The 13,985-nt window shown below is 51.6% G+C and overlaps 1 protein-coding gene across 1 annotated transcript in view; it reads left to right on the plus strand.

Annotated features, from left to right (window-relative positions):
- The window catches only part of BCR (BCR activator of RhoGEF and GTPase), a 121,422-nt gene that overhangs the window by 96,834 nt on the left and 10,603 nt on the right, over positions 1 to 13,985 (plus strand). The window contains exons 14-16 of the mRNA XM_059408941.1: positions 574 to 648; positions 2,735 to 2,832; positions 4,659 to 4,790. Of these exons, the coding sequence (XP_059264924.1) occupies positions 574 to 648; positions 2,735 to 2,832; positions 4,659 to 4,790 (305 nt within the window). The remainder of the gene's footprint in view (positions 1 to 573; positions 649 to 2,734; positions 2,833 to 4,658; positions 4,791 to 13,985) is intronic.

Genomic DNA, 13,985 nt, shown 5'->3' on the forward strand with positions numbered 1-13,985 from the left:
TGCTGTCCCTTTCTGCTGTCAGCACTGTCTTTGAGACCATAGGTTTCTCAAAGGAATGCGTGTGTTGCTAGGGTCTTGTCAGCCCCTGCCAGGAGTGGATGGGACGGGTCAGGGGTGGTCTGTCCCCAGCTGCTGGGTGGTTGAAGAGACACATGACTTTGGTCCTGGTCATATGACACATCTCAGATCCTCTGTGCTCTGGGTCTGGCCTTGCTCCCCTGTCCTCCCTTTGGTCATGCTGCATTTTGCGTCCACTCTTCCACATACTTATGTCTACTCATTCCTGCTCACGGGCACTTGGGTTGTACACACGTCCCCTTTCCTATCCTGGGAACCTTATTACTCTTCACCTCAGTCACAGGTCTGCTGTGCTGTGAACCCAACTCAGATCCTCAGGTCCCTGAGACGGAGGCTACAGTGGATATGTTTCTGGCTCATGACATCCCCTGGCCCTGAGCTAAGCAAATGGCCGTCACATGGTGCTCCCCTCGAGGACTGGTTTTGAAGCAGAGCCTGTCACCTGCCTCCCTGTCTCAGGAACATGGATGCTCACCTCTCTGCTCTCTTGCACAGATGATGAATCTCCCGGGCTGTACGGGTTCCTGAATGTCATTGTCCACTCTGCGACTGGCTTTAAGCAGAGTTCAAGTAAGTGGTTGGTTTGGGGAGGAAGGGAGCAGGGCACTGACCTGGAGGCTGTGAGGAACCAGGGTCGTGACTCATATTATCGTCAGATGCCTTGGACCCTAAACCCTGTGAGGTCCTGTGGAGTGTGGACTGTTACCAGTCTCTGGTCCCCGGTCCCTGGTCCCTGGTCCCTGGTCCCTGGACCGGATGTGCAATCTGCTGAGCTTCCCCCTGCAGGTGGGTCTTGTAATTACAGGCACTGGGATCGGCTACTGGCAGGAGGCATGGCCTGGGTTCCAAGCTGTGGAAAGCTGGGCCTTGACCCAGCCAGCAGAGTAGATTTGGCTGCTGAGAGCTAAATGGATCCCCTTTTCCTCCCACCCCTCTGAGGTGGGGAGTGCCTTGCAGGTGCTCAGGCGGGGGCTGATTGCATTTCAATCTAGGACAGCACAGGCTGCATCCCTCAGCATGCCACTTCCTCGTGAGTCCTTGGGGCCCGTTGTAGGAGGATGCAGGACAGGGGCTGTGCTGCGGTGCTTTCCCACTGATGCTGCAAAGCTGAACGAGAAATCACTGATAAGCCATAGCCAAGAAGACAGAATTTACAAACCGTGTGTGTGTGTGTGTGTGCGCACATGTATAGGACTTGTGTTCAGAGTATGAGGAACTCTCAGAACCGCAGTGCAAAGGAGACAACCTCGTTTTTAAAAATGAACTAAAGATTTGAATATACTTCACCAAAGAAATATAGGTAGCTAATTAGCACGTGAAAAGGTGTTTATGGTTGTAGGGAGATGGAAATTAATACCACAGTGAGATCCCACTTCATACCCACTGGTATGGCGATAATCAAAAAGGTGCACAGTGACAAATGTCGGTGGGAGTGTGGAGAAATTGGAACCCTCAGGCCCTCCGCTGGTGGGGATGTGAAAGGGTTCAGCCTGGAACCTGGAAGACAGTTTGACGGTTTCTTAAAAAGCTAAACACATCTCTACCATGTGACCCAGCAGCCCTGCTTTACTCTAGAGAGATGCATGCATGTTCACAAAGAACACGCCATGTTCATCCACGTGACGGAGCGCCACTCAGCAGTAGAAAGGTACAGAGTACTGATAAAGGCAACCACGGGGATGAATCGGAAGAGAATTATTCCTAGCAAGACACCCGATTCAAAAGAATACATGTCATACCATTCTGTTTGTCAGAAATTTCTAGAAAATCACCATTTGGAGACAGAAAGCCTTGCAGGGGTTTCCTGGGGCTCAGGGTGGGAGGAGACTTGTCTCTCTCAAGTAAAATAAAATCTTAAAAAAAAAAAAAAAGAAAGAAAATGAAGGCCATTTTCCCCTGATTTTGAAAATGTCCAGGAACAAGAATTCCTGTCTCCTTCAAGGGTCCTTTCAGTTGGACTAAGAATCAGATTGATAGGAGACCAACTAACAAGAGAAAATTAATAGCATTTAAACAGGAAATCCACATGGACTTGGAAATTACAGAGCTGGTCAGGCAAAATGAGGCATATATGTCATTCTGAACTAAGGAGAAGGGCATAGGGGTCTGGGAGTTCGAAGGACAGGAATGCACATGACAGGGCAATAAGAACAGATGTTTGGGGATGCCCAGGTGGCTCATTTGGTTAAGTATCTGTCAGGGTCCTGAGATCGAGTCCCATATCAGGTTCCCTGCTCAGCGAGGAGCCTACTCCCTCTGCATGCCAGCCTGGAAACTTGACTTGGTAAGTTTCCTACTTGTGCTCTCGCTCACTCCCCCTCACACACAAATAAATAAAATCTTAACAACAACAAAAAAAGTTTGCCCTGCCATACTGATGGGTCACTCAGATAAAATTTATCTCTGCTCATAACCCTTATTTTGAGAATTCCCCCTCCACAATCTAGATTCTTCTGTATAGTTAAGGAAAGGGCAAAAGTTTGTCTTCAGCCCATAGAGGCTTAATTACCTTCAGCTCAGAGTAATCTCCATGTCACAGTGGTCTATCTTGGGGCAGCCTGCTCTTGGCCCCCTACAAAAAATAACCCCTGTTGTCATAGAAAATGCAGGTAATGTGGAAAAGTGCAGTCACCTTCCGTGTGTTGTCCTTCTGCAGATCTGTACTGCACCCTGGAGGTGGACTCCTTTGGTTATTTTGTGAATAAAGCCAAGACACGCGTTTACAGAGACACAACGGAGCCCAACTGGAATGAGGTGAGCTACTACTTCCAGATACTTCTTGAGCTCTAGCCCTGGCAGGCAGGCCAGAATCTTGTCCCTGTGGACAGTCTGAACCATCCCCCGCCCCTGCCTGGGGCTCCCTGATGGCTTCCCACCTCCCGAGGCCCTGCCACAGCCAGCATTCCACCAGCATGCCAGGAATCTCCTGGGAGGAGGGGGGCTAGTCCAAGAGATTATATCTCTGTTCCTGAGAATCCAACCCCCCCCACACACACACACATACATTACAAAGAAACAGCCTGGAGAAGCTTTTGGAAAACGAACTTAAAAGGGCTTTTTGTGCTGCCTTTGTTACTGCTTAGTGTTTACTTAGTAAGTTTCCATAGCGTTTTTTCCTCGGAAGTTGGAATGAGCCCTATGACCTGACCCTCTTGGTTTCTGGAAGCCTGAACTCCGCCAGCCAGGGCTGGGGTAGGGACCTGATTTGCCTCTCCCAGGTGTTGGGTTTGTAGAGTTTGCTGCTCTGTTCTCCTTCACTTTGGAGAGCTGTTACATTAACTCGCTTACTGTCTTGCCTTGAGCCTTTAGGAGTATAGGAATGGTTACAGAGTGGTTAATATTGACGAAGCCTCGAGATCTGTGAGAATGCCATTTCCCAGTTTCTGGAGCAGCTGTGGCCCTCAAAGGCTTCATGCTTAAAGATGTGGGTGGGGACATACCACGCAACCCCCCTGCAGAAAAAGCGGCTGAGTCCCACCTGGCTGCCTGGTCCACCTCAGGTCGTGTGGCTCATAGAGCCGTGGGACCAAGCCCCCAGCTCTCCTTTCTTGGTGTCCCCTACTCTGATCATCAGACTTGATGCCTTAGCAGGTCTGAGGGCATGAGGATTGACCAGGCATAATAGCTCTGGGCATCCCTGCAGAAAGGGTGGTGGTTTCTGTGGCAAGGGAGCAGCATAGCCATGTGGAACCACCAAAGGCTTTGCTGGGAGCAAGAAGGCTGTGACTGACAGGGTTAGTGAGGGAGGGGTTGTGGCCACAGCACAAAGGGTTCAAGTGCGAGCCAGCAGTGGAGGCTCAAAGAACCAAGGCACGAGGGTTCTAGACCAGCAGGTCACCTGGTGGCCAGCCTGGGGGTACGTCTGGATCCTCCAGGGGTGTTACGTGTTCCCAGCACACGCGCCCTCCACACCCCCATGCGGGCTCAGAAATCTCTCCTTTTTTCTTTTCCGTCACCTTCTTTTCCATTTCCCCACCACGACCCTGTGCTGGCAACAGCACTGGTGTGAAACACAGAATTTACTGAAGCTATCCTGAGGTGATGGAGGAGAAAGTTAACACCACACGTCCTACAGTAGACAGCTCCAAAGCCTACAGGAGCAGTTCTTTTGTCTCCTCTGTCACCTCTCTGGGGCAATTTTTTTTTCCCCTTTCAAATACATTGATTTTTTTAGAGCAGCTTTAGGTCCAGAGCAGAAAGGACAGAGATTTGCCATAGAACCCCGTCCCCAAACATGCAGAGCCTTCCCCACTAATCGGTGATTCTATACTGACACGTCATATCACCCAGAGTCCACAGAAAACTGCATTTGTGACCAACACCCCTGAGCTTCTGGTGAAGGTGCTGTGGGGACTGCCCTTTGACATTCTGGCTTCAGGAGTTTGGATTAGATGTTAGAGGTATTCAGAGCTTCAGAAGCATCCAGGCTGGGCCACAGTGGGGCACTCACAGGGAAGTAGCTTCTAAGGGTCTTCGTTGCAGGACTAAAGTGGAGAGGGTCTTGAGGCATGGATCCTTCTGGGGCAGTGAGGAACCCACTGGGCGTCCCTTCCTCTCACAATTCTTTCTTGGGACTTCAGGAATTTGAGATTGAGCTGGAAGGCTCCCAGACCTTGAGGATACTGTGCTACGAAAAGTGTTACAACAAAACGAAGATCACCAAGGAGGACGGCGAGAGCACAGACAGGATCATGGGCAAGGGCCAGGTCCAGGTGAGGCCTTCCCGCTCCTCTGCTTCCTGCAGAGTCCCTCTGCCCATCGCTGTGTCCAGCACACCCTCGTACGCCTGCCCCTGGGCCGGCCCACACCCTCTGCCGGATGCTCGCCATTCTTTTCCCAGTTGACCTGGGACACAGAGACGGTTCAACTCCAGGGATCAAGGGCAGGTGCTCCCAGACTTGGAGAGGGACCGTCACAGGTCCTTTCCTGCTCATCTCTCTGTTTGAGTGTCTGTCCTGCCCCATCTTGTCCCCAAAGGAAGTTCAGTTTGGCTTGTTCTCACAGCCTGGGCTTCAGTTCCTCCATGGCCTTGTGTTTCCTGGGCCTCACCTGTGCAGTTCTGCACGCCACTGGAGGAAGCCCTGATATCCGTGTTCCTTGTGGGCCTCTTACCAAACCAGGCCAAGCAGGTTCCTCCCTGCCCTGCCCTGGGCACCGACTGCTCCAGCTCCTCTCCTGCCCTTCCACCCCCCCTCCAGTAAAGCCTCCAGCAGGAGTGGGCTGGGCATTTCAGGTGAAGTGGTAGAAGGAGGCTGTCCACAAAGCCCCACCTCTCTGCCCTGAGGGCAGGACATTGCTTTTAGTGCTGAAATTCTGAGCAGCATGGATGAAGGAGAAGGAGAGTGACTCACCCCTGAGTAATTTCGTCTTCTTGGTGGGGAGCACATATGTTCGTCCTTCAGAGAAGAGCAAGTCCTCACTTACCTCCAGACCCCCCTCTCTGTTTTGCCCGGTTCTCAGGTTCTGGTTCCCTAGGTTTTCACAGCTGCCTGCTTTCCTACCCTGGAAGCTTATTTGGGAATTCAATGGCTCAGGGCCTCTAGGGACCCCCTCATACCCTGTACCTGAGACCAGGTCTAGAAGCAAAAATGCTCCTCTGACTGCCTTATATGTAACAACTCCCCCCACCCCCCCACCCCCAGCCAACCTACCTTCCAGCGGACACCACCCCGTAGCCCACACCTTCCCAGGAGAGCCGGCCCAGGGCCTCAGCTACCCCCGACAGAAAGGAGCTGGGGCAGGGCGCCTGGGTGGCTCAGTGGGTTAAGCCGCTGCCTTCGGCTCAGGTCATGATCTCAGGGTCCTGGGATCGAGTCCCGCATCGGGCTCTCTGCTCAGCAGGGAGCCTGCTTTCTCCCCTCTCTCTCTCTCTGCCTGCCTCTCTGCCTACTTGTGATCTCTCTCTGTCAAATAAATAAATAAAATCTTTAAAAAAAAAAAAAAAAAAAAAAGAAAGGAGCTGGGGCTGGACTGGCCTGGGGCAACCGTCCAACAAGTCCACTAAGGTTTGGGATGCACACTGGGGATCAGTCGGGTGGCCTTGCCCAGCACAGGAAAAGTGGGATTCTTGGCCCCTCTCTCAGATGGTGTAACTGGGGCACAGGGACCCCCAAACAGACCAGGTTGGGCTACTCACAATTGATAAAATCCAAAGGCAGAGAGACGAGAGGTAGTGAGACAAGAAAGGGATTTACTTCAGTGAGGCCATCACTGGGAAGACAGCAGGCTAGTGTCTCAAAGACTGTCTCCAAAATGCTAAAAATACCTGCGGGTTTACAGAAGGCAAGTGTGGGACTAAGGGCGGTGGGTGCCTGCAGGTGGGCAGTGAAGGTCAGGTGGAGCACTGTCCTGGGGTCAGTCACGCGGGGTCTTGCTGAAGTCAGGGCAGTCCTCACTGCTCGAGGGGAGGGCTGTGGTTCTCATCATGGGATCCTTTCCCCGCAGGGTCTTTCGCCTGAGTTAAGAGATAAGCTGGAAAGAAGAAGAGTCTGGAAGCACTGACTGAGGTTGAAATGGAGGTGTTTGAAATGCTTTGTCAGTGAGCATGGTCTTTGAGGGCCGACGGCTGGTCCAGGGCCACCTGGTAGATGTCCTGCACAGGGGTCCTATTGTGGCTTGGTTGCTGAGGGAGAAGCGTATGGTTCTTCCTTGTTCCCCGTCAGCCTGATAAACCATTGAGCCAGTTGTAGGGGTCCTGGTAGCGAAGGGCTTCTGGATGGAAGAAGGAGGAACACAAGCTGGTGCTTTTCAGCTCTTCCACTTTTGGGATCCTGTCCAGGGATCTCTGACAAGTCAGGTCCGTTCCCCAACCAAAGTCACCCCCTTGAGCTGGACACGAGTCCCGTGTTGATGGAGGCGTGCACCAACTGCAAAGTTGGGGTGATGTCTGGGGGCTGGCTCGCATGCTCAGTGCGGATCCTCACCACTCTGCAGCTCATGTGCATTGACTCCCCAGTGTCCTTGAGATCCAACCCCATATTTCCACATAGGTCTTATTCACCATCTTGGCTCAATAGAGAGTCCCATGGACTGAGTCAGCCACTTCAAGGGACTCTTCTCCTTTTAATGGACACAGACTTGTTTTCCAGATTTTGCTGTTCTGGGAGCATGCTGGGGCTGGACATCTTTGAGGACTGACGTGTTTTGGCACCTGGTGGGCAACGGTCACAGCTCTGGCCCTTTGAGTTTTCAGGCTGTACTCTGCTGCTCAGCAACTAATATGTTCCCCTTGCTCGCCCTCCCTTCTCCCCTCCATAGTTGCATCTGCCCCCAGCCCGGGCGTCCCTCCCATACACCCATTCCCTGACCCCACCCCCCCGTCTTTCAGAGAGCCCCAAGGCAAGCTGAAGATGTAGATGGACTGGTTGTCTGGCTCCTTTTTTAAGTCCTTCTGAAAGACTGAGGGAGGCCCAGATTCCACCAACCTTTCACTCAATTCATCCAAATCCTCCAATGCTAGAGTCCCAGGGGTGGTAGGATTTGCACTGTCACTGGGTAATCGGGTGTCTCAGTGGAAAAGAAAAAAGAAAGGATATTCATCCTCTTCTTGTACTGTGTTGAGCCGTCTGTGGAGACCCTTTGCCTTGATACTACTGGATATAAACAAAATATTCTTTTATGAGCACAGCCTATGCTCTCAGACACACTAGGGGTTCCAGGTGAGCTCCCTGCCCTGTCCTGGGGAAGAAAAGAGCAGTGGGGTTGTGGGGGCTGGCTTGGGACATCTCTGAGGTTCTCTGAGGGGTGCTCCTCAGTGAACACTTTCCCTTTCTGTTCCTTCTGGTAGGCAACATAGGACAGGAGTGGACTCTGCTTTAAAAAAAAGAAAAGAAAAGAAAAAGATCGTGCCTGATCTTGTTAGAACATTAAGGTTGACTGTATTCAGCAGGATGTAAGTATAGGGACCCTGCAGTGAGGTTTTGTAGCAGGGGAGAGAAATGGAGCCCAACTCTGAATGTGACAAGGAGAGAGGGAATTTATAGCCAAGAAGCAGGGTGTGGGGGGATTGTTGGTTGGAAGCTACTGAAGGGAAACATCAGGGGTAAATCAACCTAACGGGTTCTTTTCTGAAAGGAGGCCAGGGCAATCAGACATTACCCAGAGGTGATCATGGGGCGGGGGGAGGAATCTGGTCACTTGTCGAAGTTCATCAGCTATCAAAGATATCAGGGGGTGGTTTTTGCTAAAATTGAGCTTGTGGGACATTCCCAAGAATTAGGTCTAGTTGGAAAACAATTCAGAGCAGCCTTCCTGGTGTTGCCCAAGGGAAACCCTTTGTCCACTCCTTCAGCCCCAGTGCACCTCCTGGGAGCTAGGGCAAGTCACCACTGCTGCATAAATGTATTTCCTCCCGTGTAAACTGGAGCCGGTTGCCATGGAGCTGGCCATGGGGGTCTTCAGTGGCTGCTGCTGGTATTATTACTCAGTGTCGTCACTGTTGGTGGAAGAAGGCGGGCTCTGGCTCTGTTTCTGCTTCCATGGAAGAGCTGAGTGAGTGGGAAGAGTTGAGTGAGTGGGAAGCCTGGTCAGCCAACATCGGCCAGGAAGGAATCCCAGCATGACGCAAGGTCCGTTTGTGACTCACACAGAGTAGGCAGTGGCTGGCCCTGCCCCTAGAGACCCCCATTCCTGGTGGGGCCTGCTTACAAGCCAGCATCCCCAGGAGCAAGAAGGCAGGAAGTCAGAGGAGGAATGGTGATGACCCCCTGTGTCCCTCAACTCCCCCAGATACTGTTTTCTGAGTGGGGCTTTTCCCAGCAATATCAGGCCCCTTCCAAGTATGCCACGTGGTTGGGACATAGAGCCCTGCACTCCCCGTTGCTGGGGGTCTAGGGAGGGGAGTTGGGAATAGCATGGCCTTCCCCCACCCAAGTGCTACCCACCCCCCACATATGTACATTGACTGAAAAGTTGAGTGTAAAGCCCTCTCTGTGAAATGGAGAAGGTGCAGCACCCCAGGTGTGTTTACAGGGAGCCAGGGAGAAGTCCAGGCTGGGAAGGGCAGAGGCCGGACAGGCCCCTCTGAGGGGCAAGGGATGGAAATCAAGTCTCCAGCAAAGCTGCTCACACACCTGTCTGGGCAGAAGGTGTCAGAGTCATCTGGGGAGCAGAGTCCCAATTTCCTGGGGCTTGATCGGGCTCCCTTTCCTCCTCCACGTGGTAGTGATGAGCTGAGGGTTCAGGAACCACCGGTCTGAGTCTCAGGTTCCACGTGGTACTAATGAGCTGCAGGTTCAGGAACCACCGGTCTGAGTCTCAGGTTTCGGCCCTTGCTCTTCAGATGCCTGGCCAGATCCCCACTTCCCCTCCTAAACAATGGCATTTCCACAAGAGGAGGATGGAGGGCTCCCCCTCCTAAACCCAGGATGGGTGAATTGGTTTGTTCACAGCATCAGGCCATCCCAGAGAGAAAGGCAGAAGGACCAAGTGTAGAACAGGGACACAGCCCTGGGGGCGCCAGCTGTTCAAGAAAGAGTCAGAGACTCGCAAGCCTGAGCCCTCACGTGCAGACAGGTGCATAGGGCCCCCACTGATAGTGTTCCCTGAATCCGAGCAAGCAAAGCCATCCCTGTCCTATCAGCAGACACCAAGAGCCCGCTGTGCCGCCCTAGTGATGAAGGGCCTCCTGCATGTCAGGCCTCAGGGACCCCGAGAACAAGAAGACATGTGCCCCTATGTTTCACGGAGCAGAGAGTCTCAGGAAGGAAGGATCTGCAGATGTGCTGAGAGCCAGAGCAGGCCATGACCTGGGGTGGCTGCGTGGCTTGGATGCAGTTATTTGGAGGGAGTCAGAGGACAGGGAAATCTTCACTGAGTTGGGGTCACTGGGTCTGGGGCTTCAGGGGAAGGATTTTCCCAGGTGGAAATGTCAAATGTCCTATGTTCTGAGCTGAGCAGGAGCACAAGACTGATGAGATTGCATCAAAGCCCAGAGAAATTGGAGCCTTGCAGTTATTAGGAAGTCCTTCTTTCCATCTTTCCCTGCTCTCCTCCGTTTGCCGATTTTCTGATGCTAAACCCCCTCCACGCTGTTTCTTCTCAGTGATTAACTTATATCAAACCCTAGAGTTTTGTCTTCTCCCATTTCTCCCGGTATTTTGCGTGTCTCGCGGGGCTCACCACTCATTCCAGTGGGATCATCAGAGTTGTTTTTTCTTTCTAACATTTTTTCTGAGTCTTGGATGAGATTGGGGCCTCGGGGTTCTGGTTTGTCTGTTTTCAAACTTTGTTTGAAGCTTTGTTCGAAGCTAGTGCTTGGATTGGCCGTATGTGGGTTCCCAAACTCTGCCGGCCCGAGTTGCTTGCCTCGTGAGTGGAAACCTGGTTGGATATAGACCGACAGGTCCAGCTGTGCTCCCCCTTCTGGGGGTGCCCGGACACCCATGCTCCAGCCCTCACCAGGACCTTAGTGTGAGGTCTTACTGTGAGGTCTTTCTGCTCGCAGGCATCTTCTCCTTCCCCCACTCCCAGCAGCTGTGCGATGTGGGGACACCACTAGCACTTGTACATGCATGACAGCCTGAACCTGGAAGGAACCAAAAGTGTCCATTAGCTGGTGGGTCCGTAACCCAACCGTGGTATATCCATACAGAGAAATACGATGCAGCCATAACAGGAAGGACTTTCAGATACACGCTTCATGGGTGGACTACGAGGACATTGTACTAAGTGAAATAAGTCAGACAGAAAAGAATGAGTGACCTGGGATTCCACTTAACAGGAGCTACCTAGAACCGGTGAACTCCTAGGGACTGAGAATAGAACAGAGGTTCCCAGGGGCTGAGAGGGGGTGGAAATGGGGAGTTACTGCTTCACGGGGATGGTGTTTGGGATGATGATGAAGTCTGGCGGTAGATGGTGGTAATGATTACTCAACATTGGGGATGTGCTTAATGCTACTGAATTGTGAACTTAAAAATGGTTCATTTTATGTTTTATACACACACACACACACACACATATATATATATATATGTGTATATATTTTTTAATCTGTAATATTTATAATGTATAATATTTTATGTTATCTATTATATATTTTATAATATATAGTCATTAATGGTTATAATATATAAGGGTTAATATATAAAATATATATTTTATAATATATAATATATACATGATATATATTATATATATTTTTTAACTTCCAATTTTTAAAGAGTTTTAACTTCTTTAAAGAGTTAACATGTCCACAGGGTGAAGGGATGGACATGGTAGCCCAGACTCAGCGACTTGCGTCCTTCATGAAATCCCCCACCGCTAGAGGGACAGTCAGCCCCTGTGGCATGGTGGGGAAGCCACCTTTGGGAGGCTCAGCACCCTCACGCAGAAGAGGGCAGGTATCTGTCACCCGGCCATGCCAAGTGACCAAATGTTTAGTCTGTGCCAACCCGTATTGTAATCCATGTATATGAAAAATGTTTATGTCATATATCCCATATACACGTGTCTTGACACGGAGGTACCACAGCAAATGAAAAAGAAGAAAGCCCTGTGCTTGGGGCCCGTACAAGAGACAGACATCAACGAAAGTGAAAATAAGAGCTGTGGTCAGGCAGGCAGGAGATGGGGTTTGGGGAAGATGTGGTTTTCAGCCAGCTGGTTGGGGAGAGCAGATACTGTTAGAAAGGAACCAAGAGACCCAGCCTTTCATCACCAAACCACACAACGGTCCATCCACACAGACACTCAGCACGCTACGGCATCCTGCTATTGGGCGGAGGGATGCCTTCCTGGGTACCTGTTGGGGGGGCTGGGGGTTGCTCAGAGATGAATGAGATACAGCCCCTGTTGTGGGTAAATGAGCAAGGGAAGAAACCCTTGTCACCTCTGAAACCTCCCTCTCTGGGAGAGGTCCAAAGTGTCTCTTGTACCAGACACATAAAACAGGTAAGATTGTTTAATAAACTTATGAGGAAGATTTTAGGCTTTAAAAGCTCTGAACGTGTAAAAAACATGTGAGCAAATCCTCCTTGTCCAGATTCCCCAAGATTTGCCCTCAAGAAGCGTACCTCTGTCCTGGTGAAGAAAGTGTGGCCATGTGACCTGGGCCCTCCTTGCTGTATTGTGATCCATTCTGGGAGCCTATATCTTATTTTCTTCAACTAGCATGACATACAGTAACTCCATCTTAAGTATACAATTCAGTCATTTTTAGTAAATTTACAGAGTTGTGTAACTCTCACCAACAATCCAATTTTAGAATATTTCCATCCCCCCAAAACCATTTCATCATTCCCATTTATAATCACCTGCTGTTCTTACCTGCAGACCCAGGCTGATCTGCTTTTTTGTCTACAGATTGGCCCATTCTGTGTATTTCACATAAATGGAATCATTCTGTATTATGTGGTCTTTATGACAGGCTTCTAACACTGAGCACGTTTGTGGGGGTCACCCACATGCTAGCAAGTATTGGTTATGGCCGGATCGTAGTCCATCCTATGTATCCATTCACCATGCTGTGTTTATCCACCAACCAGTTGATGGACACTTGGGTTTCCAGCTCGGGGCTATTACGGTTAACGCTGCTGTGAACGTGTGCACACAAGTCTTAGTGTGAACGGATGTTTTCATTCTTCCCGTGTGGAAACCGGGGGTGGAATTGCTGTGTTGGGCAGCCAAGTTTAGCTCTGCGAGGATCTGCCCTTCTTTTCCAGAGTGGCTGCTGTATTTTATATCCCCAGCGGCGGTATCTGAGGGCTCCTGTTTTTCCACAGCCTCCCCAGCACTTGTTATCATCTTAGATGTCCTAGGCAGTGTTCCTTTATCCATTTAAGTGATGCTGGAGCCTGGTGGGGACCAGAGAAGGGCAGCAAGGAATTAAAGATGTGGACGCTGGAGCTCAAGAGAACAGATTGTAGCAATAAGAGCAGAAACGGGAAACCAGATTTCCCTCCCGGAGAGATTTCTCTGGGTGTCTCTCAGAAGACCCATTCCAGGGAGGGAATAAGGTTACAGTGCACACGTGGGAAACCCTTTTGGGCCGTCCTGGGTGGTGACAGTGGACACAGAGGGAATGGGTATTGCCTCCTTTGGGCGGTTTAGTCCTGCCTCTCGGGCTGAGGGCAGCGCCTGGTCCTCAGCAGAGCCACCCAGACATGCGGGGGCAGCCATCCACCAGCCCCACCGCCTACCAGTGTCCCCCCACCTTGCCCAACCCCGGGGAGACAAGCTAGAAACCAGCCCTTCCTCCAGAGAACATTGGTGAGCAGAAACCGCCCCCCCACACCCGCCTAGTCCCTGTCCCCCATCCCCCAGCAGCAGCCACATTCCTTGCCGAGACCTTGAGACCCTGAGGGGCCCCCACGGGCGTCTGGAGCACCATTTCCTGGTCCTCTCTCCTCAGTCATCTATTTTCCCAGATCCCAGTCCCGCCTTGTTTACTTCTCTGGTCCTTGAAATAGCCGCATGCACGAGAGCGCGTGCCAGCCTTGAATGTCGTTTGGAGCCCGACTGCCCCAAGCCTTGGGCCTCATCATCGTGTTATTCTTCATGCTGCTTCCGCTCTGCTCGGCACACTCTGTTCTTTGGAGCCAAGCCAGCCTGGGGCCGGTCTTTCCCACTGGAGCTGCTGCAAGTCCTGGGGGCTGGGTGAGGAGCAGCCTGGCAGCTCCGTGGGCCAGGTCTGCACTCTGGAGGCCAGCTCCTGCCACAGCCTTTGGGGCCAGGTGGCGATGGGCCTGGACCTTAGTGCTGGCGGTGGGCAATGACAGTGAACACCCTCCATGGGGCTGGCTGTGCCAGGGGGTGGGGGATGCGGGGGGCCGTGGGATGTCTGCTTTGAGTCCAGGCAAGACTCCATACTATTCTTGGTGTCCCTGACTGGGGTGGTAGAGGCTCGGAGGAGGGGGGTGTCCCTAGAGCACTTCCAGCCATGAGGCAGGCAGGCTAGCCAGGCAGAC

Source organism: Mustela nigripes, chromosome 8, assembly GCF_022355385.1.
Source record: "Mustela nigripes isolate SB6536 chromosome 8, MUSNIG.SB6536, whole genome shotgun sequence".
In the NCBI taxonomy this organism is placed as follows: domain Eukaryota; kingdom Metazoa; phylum Chordata; class Mammalia; order Carnivora; family Mustelidae; genus Mustela; species Mustela nigripes.